The following is a 21,287-nucleotide window of genomic DNA, read 5'->3' on the forward strand; positions in this document are numbered from 1 at the left end:
TGTCTCAGAGATTTATGTGTCTCAGAGTTCTGAATCACTGGTGTGAGCCGAGCAAACTCTTTTTTAACAGATAAGGAAAATAAGGCCCAGTGTGAGTTCAAGGGCATTGCTTAGAATCATACAAACATCGAGCAGCGAGAAGGGGGTAAGGACTTAAAAGCTTCTGCAAGAGTCTTTTTCTATTTCTAGTATAAATGCTACTGTATTTACAAAGAAAAAAAAGCTTATCTGTTCCAGGAATCCAACCAGGATTCCATAATCATGTAGAAATCAGGCATTCATTTATTCTTAATGTCAGTAAAAACAGATGACGGCAGCCAATGCTTTTTCGAAGCATCATGCATATTTTTAACCTATTTGGCTTATTATTTTAAAAATTAATACTAAAATTGCAATGTATTACATTAAATACACACCTCCAGACTGTAATTTAATTGGAGTCCTAGAAATGTTTCTAAGAAGAGCATGGAGAGAGACAATGCAAAGACTCTGCTGGCAGTCTTAAAGTGTGCATGGAGTTACGCAAAAAAATGTGCAGTGTAGTTGTGCAAAAAAGTAGGAAGTGGAATGTGCAAAAAGCATGCAGTGTGGAGTTATGCATACCCACTCATGCTTTTCTTACACTTTAGGGTCATTCATTGTTATATTTGAGCCTAATGAAGTAATTACCTGTACATGCAACGAACCATATAAAAACAAATGAAACTTGGGGGGTTATATTAATCGTTATTATTAAGATTTACGTCCCAAGATGATTAGCATCCTGCAGTTGGTCATAGCTAGAAGTAACTCTTCTGTAAGAGCGTAACTGAAAAGAGAGCAGTCACCATCAAGTCAGTTCTGACTCTACAGCACCGCTGCCTAGGGTTTTCATTGCTCGTGTCTTTGTAAGCAGGTTTCCAGAACTTTCTCTGACTCACTTCCAAGTGGATATGAACGTCCACCTTTTCCCTCAGCAGCTGTCACGTTCCGTCCTGGTGCCGCCCTGTCAGAAGAGGGGCTATTCATTCACCCGTGCCTTGCCAGTGCTGAGAGCTCTCTGTTTCTTCATTATTGATTCTTGTTTGATGTTGTGACTGAGTATCGGTGGATCTCAGGAAGGCTCCGTGATGTCCTCACGTTCCTTGCCCCCTGTGCAGGTATCATCAGAACAGCCCTTCCCAACATGGACAGGGAAGCCAAAGAGGAGTACCACGTGGTGATTCAGGCCAAGGACATGGGCGGGCACATGGGCGGACTCTCAGGGACAACCAAAGTGACGATCACACTGACCGATGTCAACGACAACCCACCAAAGTTTCCGCAGAGTAAGTAGGTGGCCTTGCCTTTCACTTTGTAATGGGGACACACCTCCGCCCGCCCCCTTGCCCTGCCATTGTGCTGTCTGTCTTCTCTGCCCCCAGTGGAGGTGCCCTGTATCATTTTATGAAAACCAGTCAACAATGACAAAACTCAGATGGAGTAGAAGTAGTTGGAAGAGGAAGCGAAGTATTAATAATTGCAATGTTGAAAATGGAAGCTCTGTCTTGTTGTTACTTTAAGGGGTATTAGAATTACCATTCAAAACCACCTACTTGATTGACTTATAACTCACAGTGACCCTGCAAAATGAAGTAAAACTGTCCCAGAGGGTTCTTAAGACTGCAAATATTTATAGACACAGACTGCCACACCTTTCTCTCGCATCGCAGCTGGTAGGTCTGAACCATGACTTTTCAGGTAGCAACAGAGAGCTTTAGTTACTTTGCACCCTAGATGCCCTGGGGATGCCATTAAGTAGCCTTTTTGTGTCTCAGTTTTAACATCAAGAAAATGACAGTGTCTGAATCAATTATCATTGCTGTGTCATAAACTGCCCCAAACTCTACGTGGCTAGAGACTAGAATAGTAATTTTTTTTCCCTCTTGAATCTGTAATTTGATTATGTCTTGGTGAGACCAGTTGATTTCTGACCTCAAAGCATCAACAGTGAGCAGCTCTGCGAGAGCAGAATGGCCACCTTCAGTATCACTCACCGACACGGTTAGCAGGTTGGTGGTGGACCTTAGCTCCTATCCAAGTGAGCTTCTCCGTGAGCAAGTGGACGTTCTTATGCCATGATGCCTAAGCTTTGAAAGTGAGATTGCCTAAGACACCAGACAGAAACTTTACTGCCTTCTGTGCCCCTCTCCCCAACTTTGGAAGATACAGGGTATCATTTGTGCCGGCATCATGGCATGCTTTAATTCAAGTGGTGGAATTGGATGAGCTTTGGATCTGAAGGGCATCAATCACTGGGGTGGGGAGGGGAGCCTAATGGATGGGGAATATTTCTGTGGGCAGTTTGAAAAGTGCAACCTGCCACAGTTCCTAATTAACAGTGGTTTTCTAGGAACCAAATGATACCGGGTCTCATCTCACAATGACACTTGATCTAAATTGTTAATAAATATGCTCCATTATTACGATCTAAGACATTAATGATACTTCTACGAAATGTATACTATTATATATATACATATATATACACACACTATTAGAATGTGTACTACAGGAATTAAAAGCAGTCATGGTTTGGAAAGGTTGGTAGGGTGATTACACATTGTTAAAGTGTTACAGTGACTGTGTTTTTGTTGTTTTGAGCTCTCGAGTTGGATCCAACTCATAGCTGAACCTCACCGTGGGTTTTCAGAGGCTGTAAACTGAGTGGGAAGAGCTTTATTGGATTCAAAATACCAGAAAGACACCACCTTTGGGTTGCCCATCTTTCTACCAAGAAGCAGTTGGGGTTTTGACCCATGTGCCTTTGTGTTAGCAGCATAACCCACTAGAGCACCAGAGCTCAGCACACACACACACACACGCACACGCAAAGACAAGGGAGCTCTAGTGGCCTAGTGCTAAGAGGCTGTGCTGCAATCCCAAGGACTCACAATTGGAATCCATCAGCAGCTTTGCAGAAGACGGGCGATCTCCTCCCATGCAGTTTACTGCCTCTGAACACCTGCTGGAGGGTCTGCTATGAGTCTGCTCCAACTCGACAGCACACAGCAATAACATATATGCAGGGGAGGTCTAAATGGGTAAAGAATTGCACTTCAACACAAAGGTAGGTTTGAATTCACTAACTCCTCCCAGAGAGGAATATGCTCGGTCTCCTCTCTCGCAAGTTACAGGCCCTGGAAACGCATTTGAGGGTCAGCTGTGAGTTCGTTCCCACCAGAAGATACCTCAGCACAACAGCATCGATTTACATAGGGAGCTCTGATCTCTGTTGGTTGGGAATTGTGCTTCTAACCCAGACGCCAGGCCTCTGGCAATTCATTCCATAAGCTACTCTGAGGGAAGTAGCTGGGCCGTCTCATCTCCTCCTCTGTGATAAACGGTCTCAGGAAACCCTCTGGAGGATAAACCATGAGTTGATTCGGACTCAACGGTAGTGACTTTGACTTTCTGACTTTGAGCTAGATCTTTGTGTGCATAAGGTTTCAAAGGCTGTAATATTTTCAAACAGCGGACCCTGAGGTTAGCAGCTAGATGTTTTAATCACTACACCACCAGTGCGATTAGATGGGTAGATGAAAAGGACACTCTGGGAAACCTTTGCACAGAAAGTGGGCCTTGGTAAATTGGTCAAAGGTGTAAAGTTAGAGAGGTCCAATATGTCTAAGTTCAATGGAATATGATTGGCATTTCACCCTAAAATTAATGCACAACTGTTAGCGACTTTGAGGCAGAGAAGCTTATTTCCTGAGTGTGTCATGGGAACCATGATGGCACACTTTCAGCAGGGTTGATGCTTTGAAGCCACCAGCTACCCTATGAGAGAAAGATGTGACGGTGGAATAGAGATTCTAGCCTTGGAAATCATATGGACACATCCACTTTGTACTGTACGGTCATTGGTGACTCAGTGGCCATCGATTTGGTTTTGCCAATGGCCATGCCGTTGTGAGCCTTGACTCGAGCCTGGGGTCATGTTGGAGACATGTCAGGAGGTCTTGGCTCTTTGAATATGAGAAAATACACATGAGTCTCCATTGTTTCCTGTTGGGAGTGTGTCTGAGCATCGGTTTCCTTCCTCACACATGGCAGGTGACCCCATCATCTCACCCTGGACCCCTTAATGTTTCATCATTTTCTTGTCCAATACATTCCTTTGACAAGCTGGCTGTATGGGATCTCCCTCCCATCCATTCATTTCTTTTCATGTTTTCAATCAATATAAAGTTCAATTTCAAGCCCTTTGAGAAATTTATTGGGATTCAATGAAATCTGAAGCCTTGCAGCTGCCAAATAAAAAGGAAACTAAAAATAGATGTCTTCTTCTTCTCCTAGGCGTGTACCAGATGTCTGTGTCAGAAGCAGCTGTCCCCGGGGAAGAAGTAGGAAGAGTGAAGGCGAAAGACCCAGACATTGGAGAAAATGGCTTAGTCACATACAATATTGTTGATGGAGACGGGATGGAATTGTTTGAAATCACGACAGACTATGAGACACAAGAGGGCGTGGTGAAACTGAAAAAGGTGAGTTCTGGTAAGGAAGTCGACCTGTCAGCAGCATGGTCTGCTCTACCGAGGGGGGTCCTGCAGGAGACAAGGACTGAAGGCTGAGAAATGGAGCCATGAAGACTTAAGGGCTTAACATCGCTCTGCAATGCAACTCTGAGGGGGATAACAGACTTGTCCTCTTCTGTTATAGCAGAGGAGGCTGGCCAGAGGTGTTGACCATGCCTTCGCTGCTTAATCCCTGTGCGTTGCAGCACAGATTGCCAACAAGATGAGCCTGGTTTTATGGGGCAGCAACACTGAGTATGTGTGAGGTTCTCCCTTTAGCTCTGCTGAGCTGAGTCTGTTCATAGAGATTCTCCAGAATGTTCTCTGTCTCGGGCTACAAGGTCCTTCACAATGCTGGAAACTCCTTTAAACATAAGTCAAACTTTTGCTTGTTTTTTCTTCTCTAGCTAAAAATTGAAACTGGGGAAATAGTAATAAGGCAGATTTCCCCACAGTCAGCTAGCTAAACTGGCACTAATACACTAATAGTGTGTTCTTAGATTTAATTTGTAACAAAAGAAAGAGCACTTCTTGTTTTAACATTTTACAGAGGCCAGTTTTCCTTACTGCTTATCAGAGGTTTGAGAGAGAGAGGAGAGTTTAGAGAACACTGTACTTCTGTTGTGGTGACAGAAATGAAACCAAATATCTTGGGGATGTTTGTTCTCCATGATTAATGCAATTGATGTTAAATTAGCAAATACTGTGTTTTCTATACCTTTACTACCATTAAGTATTAGCATCCGTTCCCTACTAAATATTGATAGGACATAGCCTGCGTTTCTAAAAGACATCCTCTAATTTGCTTTTTATATAAATCATATAAAGTATATTTTATTATCTTAATATGAAAAACTACTTCAATTGGGTTATGGAAAAAAGCTTGAGACTTAGGGTTAAATAGTTTGCTCTACCACAGTTCTAGAAATGGCAGCCTGGAGGCATGCCATTCATACCCTGGGTATGTTGCTTCTCTACCAAGGCATTTTGGAAACAGTTGGGGCAGTGATGTTACAAAGGAGAGGCAGCTAGAATTGGCTGTCAAGTGAAGGAACTGTTACAGTATGTTCATATATGGTTTTCCCCTCTGATTCCCCACTTGAGAAATCAACACCTCTCCATCATCAGAGTGTGTGGAGCATTAAGTCTGAATTGGATGATGGAATAGGATTACCTTGATTTTAATCAAGCATTCATTTCCATCTTGGGTCTGTAGCATGAATATTAAACTTCTTGGTGTGATGGGAAAGATTGGACTCTAACACTCGTAAAAGATTAATTTGAAGACTCAAGGATGAGACCAGGGATGGGAGAGAGGGTTGAGGATGGGGTTAGGCAAGGTAGATCCTGGTTACTGAGCATGCATGGGGTTCTCCCTTTAACTCTGCAGAGCTGAGTCTGTTCATAGACATTCTCCAGAATGTTCTCTGTCTCTGGCCACAAGATCCTGCACGATGCTGGAAACTCTAGTAAACCTAAGCCAAACCTTTGCTTGTTATTGTTGCTGGTTTTTCTCTAACTAAAAAAGTGAACCTAGGGAAATAGTAATAAGGCAGCTTTCCCCACAGTCAGCTAGCTATACTGGAAGGAATACCTTAGTGGAGAGAGATATGTTCTCGGAAGCTGAGCCTGTCATAACCATTTCAAATCTATGATGTGTTTTGGGAGAAACATGATAGTATCTGGAACAAAGAGCCGGCAAGGGTTACATTGTTAGAAGGAAGAAAATGACGGCTATGGAAATTGGGGTTAACTTTGGAGGCTTAAGAAAGTCAATGTTAACGGCAGTAAATTGGTGTGACCAATTTGGTGTAGCCAACCAAAGTAATATCAGCCTCAAGGAACGAGGTAGTGGCTCTTCCTATGTCTTCTCTGGAGTAGGAGCTGTGAGTGGTGCGGAGCATGGAGCTGTCAGTGCACCTCTTTAATGAATATTACCAACCCTCCCGCCTGACGCTGACACATGAGCATTGACATCAGCAATTCCTGCCTCCCCTCCTTCGCTCCTGGCGTAATTGGGTAGTTGGCTATGCTAAGGTTGTCACCTGTTTTCAATGTATTCAGGGCATAAACACACACAGTGTCTCTAAAATCCTGAAACATTTAAATCACCCCGTAGAACTCACACATTGCAAATGAGCTCTCTGCATATGATTAATTTGCACATTTCCCCCTCCTAATTCCGTGTGTTTTTTTCCAAGCGAAGGAATAATCTGCTGTAAAGCACCGACATTTAGGTTTAAAGTGGGGCTGGGATGGTATTTCATTTCAAAAGAACATTTGCTTAAAATTGTCTCACAGAATTCAGAATGTGCCCCCTAAAATATTGAGAGCTAAATTGAAAAGAGGAAACGGGTAGATCCTTGTGAAAGTCATTACATGGCATTTCATAATGTAAAAGTGTATCACAGAAGTATTTATCTTTTAAAAATATTCTTTCATATATTTCCAATGATTTCCTAAATCACTTATTTTTCACGCAAGGGTCCTTGAGGACTTGTTAGGCAGGTCCTTTTTGAAACACTGGAAATCTGAAGTTGAAAAGTCAGGCCTGGCCATAGGATGATCTTTAATAGGACAATTAAGTGGAAAGAGTTAAAACAGAGCTGCCTTTCTCAGAATTGGTTCTCCTGCTTAATAACACATTTGACCTCTATGTGTTAGAAGCCAGGAAGTAGCATGGACCCCTATCATAGTGGATACCGCTATTAAGCTCACTTTTGCTCATGAGTAGAGATTTGCCAGGGAAATACGGAGAGAAAGGACAAAGTAGCCAGAATCATAAAAGAGCGCAGGAAAGACTGGTGTTGTTAAAAACAGACTTATTTAGGAAACCACAGTATGTTCAGTCTCAGCGAGATCAGATGGGTGCAGGAGAACCGGTTGGGTGGTTCAGATTCAAATGGGAATCACGAAGGACTGAAGAAGGCAGGTGAGAAGAAGGCAGGATGGCTTTGTTGTTGTTGTTAGCTGCCTTTGTGCTGCTCGGGACTCATAGTGACTCCACGTATGGAGGAAATGAAACGCTGTCCCACCCTGTACCAGTCTCACCATCGTTGCTTTGTTTAAACCCATTGTCACAATTCCTGTGTCAGTCCATCTCACTGAGGGCCATGGTAGTGAAGAATTGTGATTTAAGAGAACATTAGGAAGTATATTCAACATTTTAGGGAGATGCCCATATTTTTTTACTTGCTGACTTGCTTGGTCAGTGTTCAAAGTGCCGGAACTATGATGCTGGACAAGGCCGACAACCTACCCTCTGTGTATTTAGACAATCTTTATGTGTTTGGTTGAATAGGAGCCATTGTAAAAGAAAATAAACAAATACATATGACGTTCAGGGATGTGGTAGACCTGGAGAGGAAAATCCGATCCACTCCCTCTAACGCTTGTCACTACATAGGATACCCGTCTATTCCAGAGAAATCACTCTAGTGGCCAACCCTCTAAACATTTCCTTTTTAACCAAATAAACTGGAAAGCAGTGTGATAGCTCATTGGAGGACATAGTAAAATAAATCTCCCCAAGTCCTTTGCTCTAATAAAACCATTTCTGTGTCTGCTCCTTTTCTTATGGTCTCTGTCCGCATGTGTACAGATGTGGCCATGGAACATCTCCAAGCAGATCTGATTACCATCTGATTTGTTAACTGAGTGTTCCAGCATCAACACTCTACATGCTGTTACATAACATGGAGATAATAATTTTTAATGACTCCATAACGTCCTGTCCTCTTGATGAACCATTATTTCCTTTAATAAAGTCTCACAGTTGGATTTCGCATCTTGTGTATACATTTCCTCCAATTAAAAATAACCCTCTATTGTATCTCACACACATCATGCATTTTTTTTTATTATTGTTTGTTTTGGCTTTCTGTGGAAATAACCCCTCAGGGAGAATTTTCAGAGGTGGGATTAGTGAAGGAGGGGGTATTAAGATCCTTACGGTTTAGGCAATGTGTTGCCTCATTTAGCTTTATTTCAACTACTCATAATATGGATATAAGCACTCACATGGGAAACTACAACAAATCCTTTTTGGAAGGACGCAGGGAATAAAGTGGAGGGAAACCCTTAACTGTTATCTATCTGTCAGCCGAGCTTTCCACTCAGTCAGGATCCTCAGTGCCGCCCCTGTTACTCACTCACCTCCACGTTGATCCAATTAATGACAGTCTACATGTGTCCAGAGAAGAACTGGTCCATCGACTTTTCTAGGCTGTGAACTTCCAGAAGCAGATCTTCAGTCCTGTCACTGGGGATGCCTCAGGATGGGTTTGAACTGGAAACTTCTTTTGGAGAGTATTCAAAAACTTAAAATTTTGCTTTACTCAGGGATTCCTGGCCCCGACACTAGGGAGGCAACATTCAATGAGATTCAGCAGTGTTCCTTGGGGTGTCCCCAGCCTAGCAGAGGAACGAGATGAGGGGCTGGAGAAGGGCCCTTAATTAAGCCATCACAGACTAGTGTCTGGCCAAGTTCAGAAGGGCTTCAGAAGGTAGTATGGCTTGAGCTGACCTCCAGATGGTTTTGTAGCATCTTCCCAAGCTGGGAAAGGTCATTTCAGAGAGATAACCATTTGTAGGTCTTTACCAAGTGAGATGTGGAACCTGGATTCTTACCAATCAGAAGAATCATGACTATACTCATGTCAGGACCAATGAGAACTTGACTTTGGGCCCTTAAGCCTAAACCTAATTTGGAAGATGTTCAGGCTTCCACAGTGTGTGAGATTAGCCTGTTTCTCCTGTTCCTGTTCCGAGGTACCTGCTATCAGAGCTGTTATGCTATAGGGGTTTTGTTTTCATAATTACAGAGAGTTCTGCAAAGTTGCAGCAATCTTGTGCGTTAGCCTATTCCTTTCTTCTGCTCAATACCCTAGCCAAGGATAAAAAGCTTCCGTGTCAAAAAAAAAACCAAAAACTTCCGTGTCCCAGAATGACAAAGCAGCTGGGGAGAGAGTTGATTTGGGGAAAGGGGAGCATTTTCTGGCTCTGGCGAGTTGGATGGGAAAAGTGTCAAGAGTTTTTAATATATTGAAGCATTTGTAGTGAATCATCCTTAGTCTTGGGTTCTGTAGGTCAGGACTCAAAGAGCCGTGGTGTCACAGTGAGTAAGCGCTTGGTTGCCAACTGAAAGGTTTCCTGTTTGAACTCCCCAGCCATTCCAAGGCACAATGAGGTGGCAAGCCTTAGGACATCGGAACCCTTCTGAGGGCAGCTCTACTGAGGGCTATTAGGAGTCAGAACCGACCGATGGCAGTGGCTTGGTCGGTTGGTTTTATTGATATGTTTGCATCATTTGTTGTTGGTTAGGTCAGGACTAAGCCTCCTGATTCTATGCCCGTTCAAAACAAGTATTTGCCCGGGAAGTTAAAACGGCAACAGCATGATGGGCAGATGCTCGACTTAAAAGATCCCTCGTTCCAAATATTTGGTAGTTCGGCTGCATCCAGAGTGCTAATTAGAAAATTCTGTTTCCTGGGCGTGAGGGCTGGTTTCTCTGCCACAGTTTTGCTTTCCACCCTCGGGGGCCCCTTCATGTTCTGAAGTCAAGAACATTTACCATCCTTTTCCCAGTAACTTAACTGGAGTCATTTACCTGCACGTCTGTGCTAAACTTGAAGGATTATACTGGTTTCTGTCTGTAAACGAGCTTTGTTTTGTATATATGTATAAACACACACATTTTTCAAAGGAACATTATTCTTCGTTGTCCTAACCCTTGCTGTAAAGGAAGAGTAAACCAAAATGGATGCAATCGATACCAAATAATATCGTTGTATCCTAACCAGCACAACGAAATTATTTGGTATTGATTGCAGTGCTAAGAAAACAAACAGATTAATCCTGGAGAGGTTTAAGCCAGGCTGCTCCTTGGAGGCAAGGATTCTGAGGCTTCGTCTGACATACTTTGGACATGTTGTAAGAAGGGACCAGTCTTTGGAGAGGGACATCATGCTTGGGAGGGTGGAGGGACAGCACAGGAGGGGAAGGCCCTCTATGAGGCGGATTGATTCAGTGACTGGGGTAATCGGGATGGGAGTGTCGGAGACATTGTGATTGGCACAGGACAGAGCAGAGTTTGTACATAGGGTCGCTATGAGTCGTAAGCAACTCGATGGCACATAATGACAACAACGTCCTAACCAGAGTTCTGTCATTGTTTTTCAAAAAGAATAGTAAGTATAAAAGATAGGATAAAAGATTAACACTATTAAAAAAAGAAAAGAAAAATCAGAACTATAATAAGATGCTCTCTTAGAGGTGTTCAGGATTGACTTGAAAAGGCACTTGGAGAAGGAATAATTCTGCTTTATTAGTAGGTGAGTGTTATTTAACAAGGAATTCCCCAGGAACCACTTTGACACCTGTTATGACCCACAGTTCACAGGTGTCTTGTTGTTTGGGGACATACGACAATATCGGAAACTTAGTAGATGAAGTGGTCAGTGTGATGAAACCAGATTACAAAACTCAAACACACCGCAGAGTTGATTCTCGCGCACTGTGACCCTCGGGCAGGTTTCTGAGGCTGAAATGGCAGCAGGAGACTGCCCGTCTTTACTCCCTCAGAGCAGCTGTGAACTTGAACTGCTGTAGATACACATCCCTTTGGTTAACAGTGCACCCTACACACTTCACCAGAGCAGCTGGTGGGTTAGAATCCTGTGCCTTTGAGATTGCAGTGCAGCTTCTTGCCACTAGGCCACCCGAGTCTATGTCTGTCATGTTTCTAGAATTACCCACTTCATTTCCAACTTCAGCACTTGATTTGTTTGGTTTTATGTCCAAATGGTTCAGGGGACTGGAAATTGAAGGGACACCAGTTGTCCCTCTTTGAAGAACTCTTCACTGTGCTCTATAAAACAATCAGATAAAGATCTTTTTCAGTATGTTTTCAAAGACTCAATTTTCAATCTTTCTTTCACTCTCACCAGCCTGTAGATTTTGAAACCAAAAGAGCTTACAGCTTGAAGGTAGAGGCCGCCAATGTGCACATCGACCCCAAGTTCATCAGCAATGGGCCCTTCAAGGACACTGTCACGGTTAAGATCGCAGTAGAAGATGCTGACGAGCCTCCCATGTTCTTGGCCCCAAGTTACATCCACGAAGTTCAAGAGAATGCAGCTGCTGGCACCGTGGTTGGAAGAGTTCATGCCAAAGACCCGGATGCTGCCAACAGCCCAATAAGGTACAGTCAGATTCTGTGAAACTTGAAGGGGAATTTTAAGGGTAAGAGTTCTTGGGGGGAAAACCCCACAGAAACCATAGCTTTCTATAACAGAAAGGGTTCAAGTTTATCCATGTTTAACCGGAAACAGATGGAATTGAGATTTAGAATGAGTTCTGATTCACTTCTGCTGGAAACACGTCAGATAGGTTTTCAAGCTCCATAATTGCTGTTTGGAGCCAATTCCCAAAAGGATACTAAGGAATCTAATAAGCTTTGGCTGGACCTTCTGACTCAAGGCAACCGTGGAGAAGAATAAATAATGATTGTGGAAAAATATAGTAATTGTAGGGTCTTGAATGCTTTCCTGTGCTTCAACTGCTCTACTAGGTATTTCAGCCATTTCATTTAATCTGTGTTGTCAGCCTTATTGATATCAGAATTATTATTCCTTCCATTTGGAGGGGGTCTGTAAGTTAGTGACTCCCGTAGTGACAGAGCTGATGCGCTCATCAGCTAGGAAAGCCGGTCTGTCCATCTTACTGCTCCTGAAGCTCTAGAAGAGATAATGAAATGCTAGGTACCCAGAAGGCAAATCAAATGAGGAGGGTCTAGCTTTACTATTGAGGATAATATACCATAAATCTGTGAGGGTAGCAGCTTGACAAAACTGCCTTGTGTTTCCAGGTCTTGCAAGTTTTCCGACATCATCAGGCTGCAGTCTTAGGACTATTCTACTGCTCCTGTAAAGGGAGAAATCCTTGAGTTTGCCTTCTCTGTCTGACACAGGTGCTGGCTTTCAGCAGGTTGTCTTTGTGACTTAATAAGGCCAACTTGGCAAGTGGTGAGAACCTTAACCCCACCCCTCAATTTGGGTTAATTAGCTGTATAGCTGAGGGGGGAGATGAAGGGGAAATGAGAAGGAAGTCTATGCTGCCATTGTCTGAGACGGTCCTGAACTGAATCCTACTAGTTTCTGTCATATCAGTCTCAAATTCTGGTGGGCTCCTGTGTTGTTTCCCGGAAAGAAATGTGATCTTTCAGAAGTCGATTGCCAGTCCTTTTTGTCTGGGATGCTTCTAACTGGCCGCAAACTTCTGGTGTCAGCTGAACAAGTGGAGTATTTGCGGGAGATTCTAGCATGCATTTATTTGTCCACGATCCCCTCCTTAATTCCTTTCTTGCCTGGATTCCCTCAGCTGCTTCCTCAAGGTCTTCCTGCCTCCAGTCTTGCGCTAGCTGTTTCATTTTCATTCCAGCAGCCACAGTGATTAGGCTCAAAATGCAGCTATTTCATCATATTTAAACAGCAACCAAAATAGTACTGTCGTTTTTATTTGCATCCCCATAGTTTCTAATGACATTGACTGTCATTGTATGTGTTGATTTCTTTATTGACCATTTGTACATCTCTGGTGACTAATTTTTGATGTTGGTTTTTACAGCTAGGTCTCTCTTTGATTAGTTTTGAGTTCATTTTTTTGTAGATGGTGTGAGGGAGAGATCCAAGTAGAAGCTTTTGCATGCTGACATGAATCATTTGTTGGAAAGGCTGTTCTTTCCCCAGGGGCTTGGCACACTTGTTTAAAATCAACTGACCATAGATGCAGAAGTTTCATCACGTGCTCTTCTCCATGGATCTAGTTGTCTGTCCATATGCCATTCCCATACAATAATGATCACTGCAGCATTGTACTAAATTTTCAAGAACTAGGAGTTCTTAATTTTTTTCTCTCGCCACTTGCTTTTGTAAATAAAGATTTATTTGGAACACAGCAACATCCATTTGTTACATACTGTGTATGGCTGTGTTGTTGCTACAAGAACAGAAAGGGTGGACTTGTAGCAGAGATCCTGTGGACTAACTAGCCTGAAATATTTACTATTTTCTGTCTAGCTCTTTCTAGAAAATTATTGTTGTCCTCTCCTGTAGCTCACCACTCTATCCTGTTATAATAGAGTACTCAAATGTTTATTGCTGTGGTTGCTCCTTTTGCGTTAATTTCAATGCACAGCCACCCCATGGGATAGAAGAGAGTTATACGCTGGGGTTGTATAGGCTGACGTCTTTGCGAGAGCAGATTTCCAGCCCTTTACTCCAGCGTAACCAGCGGGGGAGTTTCGATCAACAAACTTTTAGTTAACAGCGGAATACTAGATGCCTCATCAAAGTTCCATGAATACACTAACTCCAGATTCTGCTTAGAAGTTCAAGTTGACCCTGTTGGAGTGTAAAAACTTGGAAGCATGCTTAAGGTGATGATTTGTTATTTCTGCATTTATTAAATAAAGCTTCTCTGAGCACGCATCGGTATTTCCTGGTCTAATCCTCTATACTTATAAGCAAGTAAAGATATCTGAGAATCCAAAGAAATTACCACCTACTATGGCATATTTCCTTTATGCCAAACAAGTGGTGACTTTGGAAAGCTGGCCCATGTGTTGGAGTTATTCTGATGGCATTTCATCCTTGGACATTGTCTTTTCTGGGAGAGAATTTCCATCCACTGTCTCAGTCCCGGACTATTTTTTTGTAATAAGTTATTACGTTTGTCTTCGCAGTCATCCTTGTAAGCTATGCGTGTTCTAGAATTGTATCTAGATGGATATACTGGGGCTTAGGGGGAGAAGTGACTTCCTCACAGCCGCACCACCTGTCAGTGTGGTAGCCTGGATTATACCCCAGATGTCTTGAGTCCACTTTGAGCTTTTTTACTCTAACCAAGCAGCAGCTGTTGACAAGATTTGCTGGTAGGATATTGAGTATTTATGTTCTCTTTGTACAGAAAAAAAAATGGGTTATATAATGACTAAGTACCATTTTAGCACTTTTCAACGACTCCAGAAATGTTCCCAATGTGAATTTTAAATGAGGCAGCCTTGGCCCAAAGCATTAAGATACACTAGCAACTTTTTGGAAGAGTGATGATGTCAACATATATATAGAACCACCACTCACATCCTCTGTACTGCTTTGCTCCAAGGATCTACATCTGCAACTGGTTAAGTGGGTCAGCATTTCAGTGGGAGCTTTTCTGTGCAGCTAAGCAATTTCCCAGTCTATAATTATCCAAGAAGCCTCAATACTGTCCTTGGACCAAACCCTTTACCCACTCAGTTGTCTGTTCTTAGATTTGTCAAACAAAATACAGAAGAACATTGAGCGCTTTTCATTCAGAATTTCATTCTGAAACTCGCTGCTTCCTTTCCTGGTTGCTACTCTCCACCTAGAAGGGTCTGTGGGTCCTTTGACACAGACAAGATCTTCAGGTTTTGCCGGCTGCTGGGATGGGTGTGGAGCTCTTTCTTTAGCCTGAGGGATCTAACACTTGTTTATCATTGCCTTCTTGAATTCTCCTGCTGTGCTAAGTAACCTTTTCATGCTTCAAATGGAAAATACCAAGCCTGTTCCTATCAAGCCATGGCAACCAAGAACTAATCCATTGAGTTTACTTGGCTGCGGTCTTTGTGGAGGTGGATTGCCAGGCCTTTTTTCTGCCATGCCACTTGGATGAGTTCAAACTGGATAATGCTAGGTTAGCATTTAAGTGCAGACAGTACCACGCCAGGTGTTTTCATTGGTCTTTGGTCTGCCTAGGCAGTGGGGCTCCCTGTGTCTCGGCCTTCTCTCTTTATAGAGATATTCCCTCAGAGCTTTCACATGAGTAAATTGAGTTGGGGCGTTAGGCTCTCTGCCTCCAGCCTGATCTCTTTCCCTGATTCCATGTCTTTATTTCTTTTACTCCCTGCTACACATTTCCAGTTGTTTCTCTTCTTTGATTCATTCATTTTTTATGCAAAATATTCTGTTGAGTTTATAGTTGTTATAATTAGACAAATGTTGAAACAAAATAACTCGCTACCATCCAATTGGCACCAACTCACAGTGACTCTTCTTCGGTTTTCTGAATCTGTAAATTACGATGAGAGGAGATTGCCCATCATTTTTCCCCCCTATAGCACTGCTGGTGGACTGGTACCTCTGGAAGTACAACCATTTATATGTACCACTTACTGCACCCTATTAGAAAGTTCCTTCCTAGGGGAGCTCTGGTGGTCTAGTGGTAAGGAGCTGCAACTACAATCCCAGAGGCGCAATGATCGAATCCACCAGATGCTGTGCCGGGGAAAGGAGGGGCAGTCTCCTCCTGTACCAGTCAGATCTGATTTGATGGTACACTCACACAAAAATAATAAAATAAAATAAAAAAATTAAAAAGAAAAAAGTTCCTTCCTTACTGTGGCATTCTAAAAAAGAATAAGAAGGGGCTTTCACACTTGGCCTAATGAAGCCTATAATCCAATTGAATCTTTGTTCTATTAGCACTAAGCATATCCCTGGTTGAATTCCCAATCTTTCCTCCCTGCTATATTGACCTTCTTGATGCATCTGTCAATACCTCCCTCTCTAAAAGACTCAGTCTCAAAGCTAGCTAAGATGCTCCCAGCCCTCACAGATCTCTCAGCATCCTTCAAGCTCTTCTTGTGCTTCTTTTTGTTACGTATTTGTCCATTCTCTCTGCCCTGCCCGCCCCCAACTGGTGTATCAATTATGATGTGATTGCGTCCGTTCCATACACTTTCTCAGCACCTTCCTTTACTCCCTCAAGTCTGGCTCATGCTGTTAGGACCACCTTCTTATTAATCACCCTGGTAGCCCGGATCCATTTATTTGTTCTTCTCCAAGCCTTTCATGATTTCTTCCTGAAGTCACACTCTGTAGATTGACATTTCAAACTTTCAGGATCGGTTCTCAGTATGGAGCAGTGGCAGCAGTAACTACCATCAAAGCAAAAGAATCGCGGCGATTGCCGTGTTGTCTGCCGTCTGTGTACAGGGCTCTATATTATATCTCCTAAACATCTGTGCTTATTTTGATTCCCAAAGATGACGGAAAAGTTAGATACTATTCATATCCAAATGCAAAAGGGAAATAAACTGAGGTTCAAAGACATTGAGGGGCTTTTACTCAGTGCCACTCAACGTAAACATAAAGAAGGAGGAGTGTGTACCTAGGTTTTTCCCAAAGCAGCACTTCAACTTCTACACAATAATATCTTGAGTTATCATTTAACTTCTCATCGTTGCTTGTGATGTCAGCCAAGTAGTTAACTCTCCAATAGCAGGAACTCCCTTTTTCTTTCTCTCACTGTCACTGAAGAGCCATAGTTGACCTTCCACTGGATTTCCAAGGTAGGAAATCACACAGGAGGAGACCAGCTGTCTTTGTGGATTTGAACCCCCAGAGAGGCAGCTCTTTGGATTAGCAGCACAGCTCATTGATAACCAGGTCACCAGGACACGGTCTTCTGTTACTTTTTGCATCCTTTACCCCTCAGACTATCTGCTTAGGGCTCAGTTAGGGAAGTGCTACCTCAGTTATTGAGGTGCTACTGTTATGGAAGGGCTGTGCGTGGTCAGAGTCCTCAGTGGGGAGGAGTCATAATTCCATCTCTGGGAGGAACTGTGGAATCAAAAGATATCAAAGATGAGCTCATGATTTGTGTCCTGTAAGAAGGTGCTGTTCCCTGTATGGCACTTAGCTCAGAGGAACGAGACCTAACACTGGAAGATCTGGGTTCGAGCACTGGTTCTCCCAGAAGCCAGATGTGAAGCACTTGCTGATCTCACCATCTGTGAACAAAAAAATGTTGGCTACTATGGCGTCCGTGGCCTTTCCTGCCATTTCTCTTTTCTGAGTCTGTGACTTTCAATGACAATTCTCAGACATACGTTGTTAATCATCTTAGGTACCATCCAGATTATACAAGCGTTCAGGTCTTTCATTCATAGGGTCTCTATGAGTCATCTATGACTCAACTATACTTAACAACTACAACGAGAGAGCTCTGTTGGTCAAATGGACAGAAAGTTAAACTACCAAGCTTAAGGTGGGTGATTTTAATCTGTGGCCTCAGGCCTGGTTTAAATTGTTTTTTGTCAGACATTTTTTCTAAGTGGTATAGCACTGGTCTGTCCGTGTGCTGTACAGAGATAACTCCTGGTTGCTGTGATGTTGAACACTGTGACGCTGATGTATGTATCAAATGTGATAATGGTTACCCAAGGTGGACAGGGTTTGGTGGAGCTCCCCGATTAAAACAATCTTGGAAGCAGGAGTGACATCCACTTCTGAAATAGCGTGTCTCTGGAAACTCTATGAACATGGAGAAATGATGAAAGTTATACAAGTGTTCAGGTCTTTCGTTCATGGGATCGCTATGAGTCACCTACTTAACAACCACAACCATCCAGAACAACAAGGTAAAACTTTGCCCTATTCTGTGCTATCCTCATGATCACCGCCATACTTAAGCATATTGATTTTATAAACTCTGTGAAAATAGGAGTAACTTTTCCAAGAACAGGAAGCCATCCAATTATAAAAGTTTTGAACTTCAATTTAAACCTCAGTTTATTTATCTTTGTTCTTCCTTTAGCAATTGTGTTATTGTTGTTATGTGCCATCGAGTCACCCACGACTCGTAGTGACCCTATCTGTGTATAGGCTCTGAAGCCTGCCCTTTCCTGAGTCAGTCTCACTGTCTCTGACACACTTACACCTGTTACCCTAGTTGCTGTATCAATCTATCTCATTCAGGCTCTTCCTCTCCCGCTCTGTCCCTTTTCAAGCATGATGTCCTTCTCCAAAGATAGGTCTCTCCTGGCCATATGCCCAAAATATGTGAGACAGAGCTTCAAAATCCTTGTCTCAAAGGAGAAATTTGATTTCACCCTCTCCAAGACAGACCTGTTTGTTCTCTTGGCAGTCCAACGTATATTTGATACTCTTCTCCAGCACCACAACTCAAAGACATCAATTCTTCTTCTATCATCCTTAGTCATTGTGCGACTATCTGATGCATAGCAAGTAACTTAAAAGACCATGGCCTGAATCAGGCACATCTTTGTTTCCAGACTGGCATCATTGCTACTTAGCATTTTGGAGTGGACTCTGACAGCAGATTTCTCCAGTGCCTTTTGTCTTTTGATTTTCTGACTACTGGTGCCAAGAGTGTTGTTTGTGGAGCTGAGCAAACTGTAACTGTTAACAACCTCAGTCTCTTCTCCGTCTGTCATGGTGCTGCCAGCTGGCCAAGTGGTGAGAATCTTTGTTTTCTTGATGTTGAGTTTCAATTCATATTGAAGACAACAGTCCTTGACCTTCTGCAGCAAATGTTTCAGGTCCTCCTCAGTTTCAGCAAGCAGGGTTGTGTCATCTGCATAACACAGGTTGTTGATAAATCTTCCTTTAATCTTGATGCCACATTTTTCCTCATAAAGTCCAGCCTCCCAAATGATCTGTTCCACATATAGATTGACAAGGTATGGAGACAGGAAGCATCCCTGATGTACTCCTTTCCTGACTTTGAGCGATGCAGTGTTTCCTTGTTCAGTTCCAAGAACTGTTTCCTTGTCCAAGTACAGGTTTCGTATGAACACAGTCAGTGTTCTGGGAGTCCCATTCTTCTCAAAGTTAGCCACAATTTGTTGTGATCCACGCAGTTAAATATTAAATTAAGTTAAATATTGACACATAGTCAATTTAAAATAAGTAAACAAGATCCCAAACCATTTGCTGATGAATAGATTCTAGTTTGTGGAATTGGAATCCTCATACACACAAAGCAGAACAGACAGTGCTCTGTGAAGTTTTCAAAGGCCTTTCAGATGTAGATGACCAGACTTTTCTCCCAAGATCCTTCTGGGTGGGTTTGAACTGCCAACCTTCCAGCTAGCTGCCCAGAGCATAACCATTTCTACCATCCAGTACGGTAGCATGAAGAGGGAAAAGACTCCGAAAAGCCAGGAATCTAATACGTAAAAACTTTCTAGGGCTCATGAGCAAGTTATGTTTTTGCACCTCAGTGTTATCATTCCTTCTTCCTAATGGACGAGGGCAGCTGAAGCCTTGCAGCGCTCCTGTGGGGCACAGCCCCCATCTCTGAGGTGTGGAGAGAGCGACCTGTCACCTACTTGTTGTGTTTACTGCACCCCAGAATTCAGAGCCACGTTACCTCAAGACCCACAGTTACTTACCTAGTACTCACTCACAATTTAGCTCACATGTCTCTCTCAATAAGAAGAAAACTGATTTCTTAGGGCCATAAATGATCCTTGATGATAAATTTAGATAAACTTGAAGCTATTTATCATTTTATATGCAAAAATTTGGCAAAGATTTGATAACATTTGTGACTTTCGGAGTAGTTGTGAGCAAGGTAAACCTACTTCTCAAATGCAACTTCATAAATATTCAGATGGTTGGATGATTGTAGTAGATACGGAGAAATTTGCAACTGTTATTACACTTCTCAATCAAATATGCAAAACAGCACTTTCATTCATTGTGCTGAATAAAGAACTCCAATGTGGCAAAATGCCTTCTATGAAAGACGCAGTTAGAAGTTTGAAAAGTAAATTTGATTTAAGGGGAAAAAAAGTAGCTCAAGTGATTCATTGAAAAGTTGCTTTAAATACAGCGTGGAGAAAATATTCAAGTATTAAGCTGCTTCGAACGTCTCAGTCTAATTGCCTCATTTGCATTCTGCTTAGGTATTCAATCGATCGTCATACTGACCTCGACAGGTTTTTCACTATTAATCCAGAGGATGGTTTTATTAAAACTACTAAACCTCTCGATAGAGAAGAGACTGCCTGGCTCAACATCTCCGTGTTTGCAGCAGAAATCCGTAAGTATTCCTTTAAGGATTTGGATTCTGCTTCACCAAACTAAATACAGATGTCCACATGCCTTCAGTAGGTAGATAGGTAGGTAGGTAAATGGATGGATGGATGGATGGATGGATGGATGGATGGATGGGTGGATGGATGATGGATGGATAGATAGATAGATAGATAGATAGACCTTCTGCAGCAAATGCTTCAGATCCTCCTCAGTTTCAGCGAGCAGAGTTGTGTCATCTACAATGCGACATTTTTTCTCATAAAGTCCAGCCTCCCAAATGATCTGTTCCACATATAGCTTGAAAAGGTATGGAAACAAGAAGCATCCCTGATGTACTCCTTTCCTGATTTTGAGCCATGCAGTGTTTCCTTACTCAGGTTTGAGGACTGCTTACTGGTCCAAGTATAAGTATAGGGTTTTGTTTGGTTTGGGTTGGTTTTTTTGTTTGTTTGTTTGTTTCTCTCTCTCTCTCCCCCTCCAGCCCCCTCCCATATGGGCACTCTGCTGACCCAGCAGTAGGGAATTGAGAAGCCAACCCAAAAGCAAATGGTTTGACTCCACCAGCTGCTTTGTGATAGCAAAATAGACAATCTCCTTCTGTGTAATTTATACTCCCGCATGGCCACTCGAGGGTCAGCTGTGAAGCAGTTCTGACTCGATGGCTCATAACAACAACGTAACTATGTACATGTAACTATATGTTTTGCCAGGGAACTCTGGTGCTTAGTGGTAAGCAATTGTGTTGCCAACACAGAGTAACATAGTTCGAATCCAGCAGCTGCTTGTGGCAGAAAGATAGTATCCTCCATTGTAATTTGCTGCCTCTGAAAACCTGCTACAAAATCAACTCTAAGTCAGTTCCAACTTAGTGGTACACAACAAC

General features: G+C 42.7%; 1 protein-coding gene across 1 annotated transcript in view; it reads left to right on the top strand.

Moving 5' to 3' along the window:
• Positions 1-21,287, top strand: part of CDH11 (cadherin 11, type 2, OB-cadherin (osteoblast)) — a 63,125-nt gene that overhangs the window by 10,222 nt on the left and 31,616 nt on the right. Inside the window, exons 4-7 of the mRNA XM_006878718.1 lie at positions 1,140-1,307; positions 4,318-4,505; positions 11,483-11,736; positions 20,272-20,408. Coding sequence (XP_006878780.1) covers positions 1,140-1,307; positions 4,318-4,505; positions 11,483-11,736; positions 20,272-20,408 — 747 coding nt within the window. The remainder of the gene's footprint in view (positions 1-1,139; positions 1,308-4,317; positions 4,506-11,482; positions 11,737-20,271; positions 20,409-21,287) is intronic.

This window comes from Elephantulus edwardii, unplaced genomic scaffold, assembly GCF_000299155.1.
Source record: "Elephantulus edwardii isolate Elephantulus edwardi_28Jun2011 unplaced genomic scaffold, EleEdw1.0 scaffold00001, whole genome shotgun sequence".
NCBI lineage: Eukaryota > Metazoa > Chordata > Mammalia > Macroscelidea > Macroscelididae > Elephantulus > Elephantulus edwardii.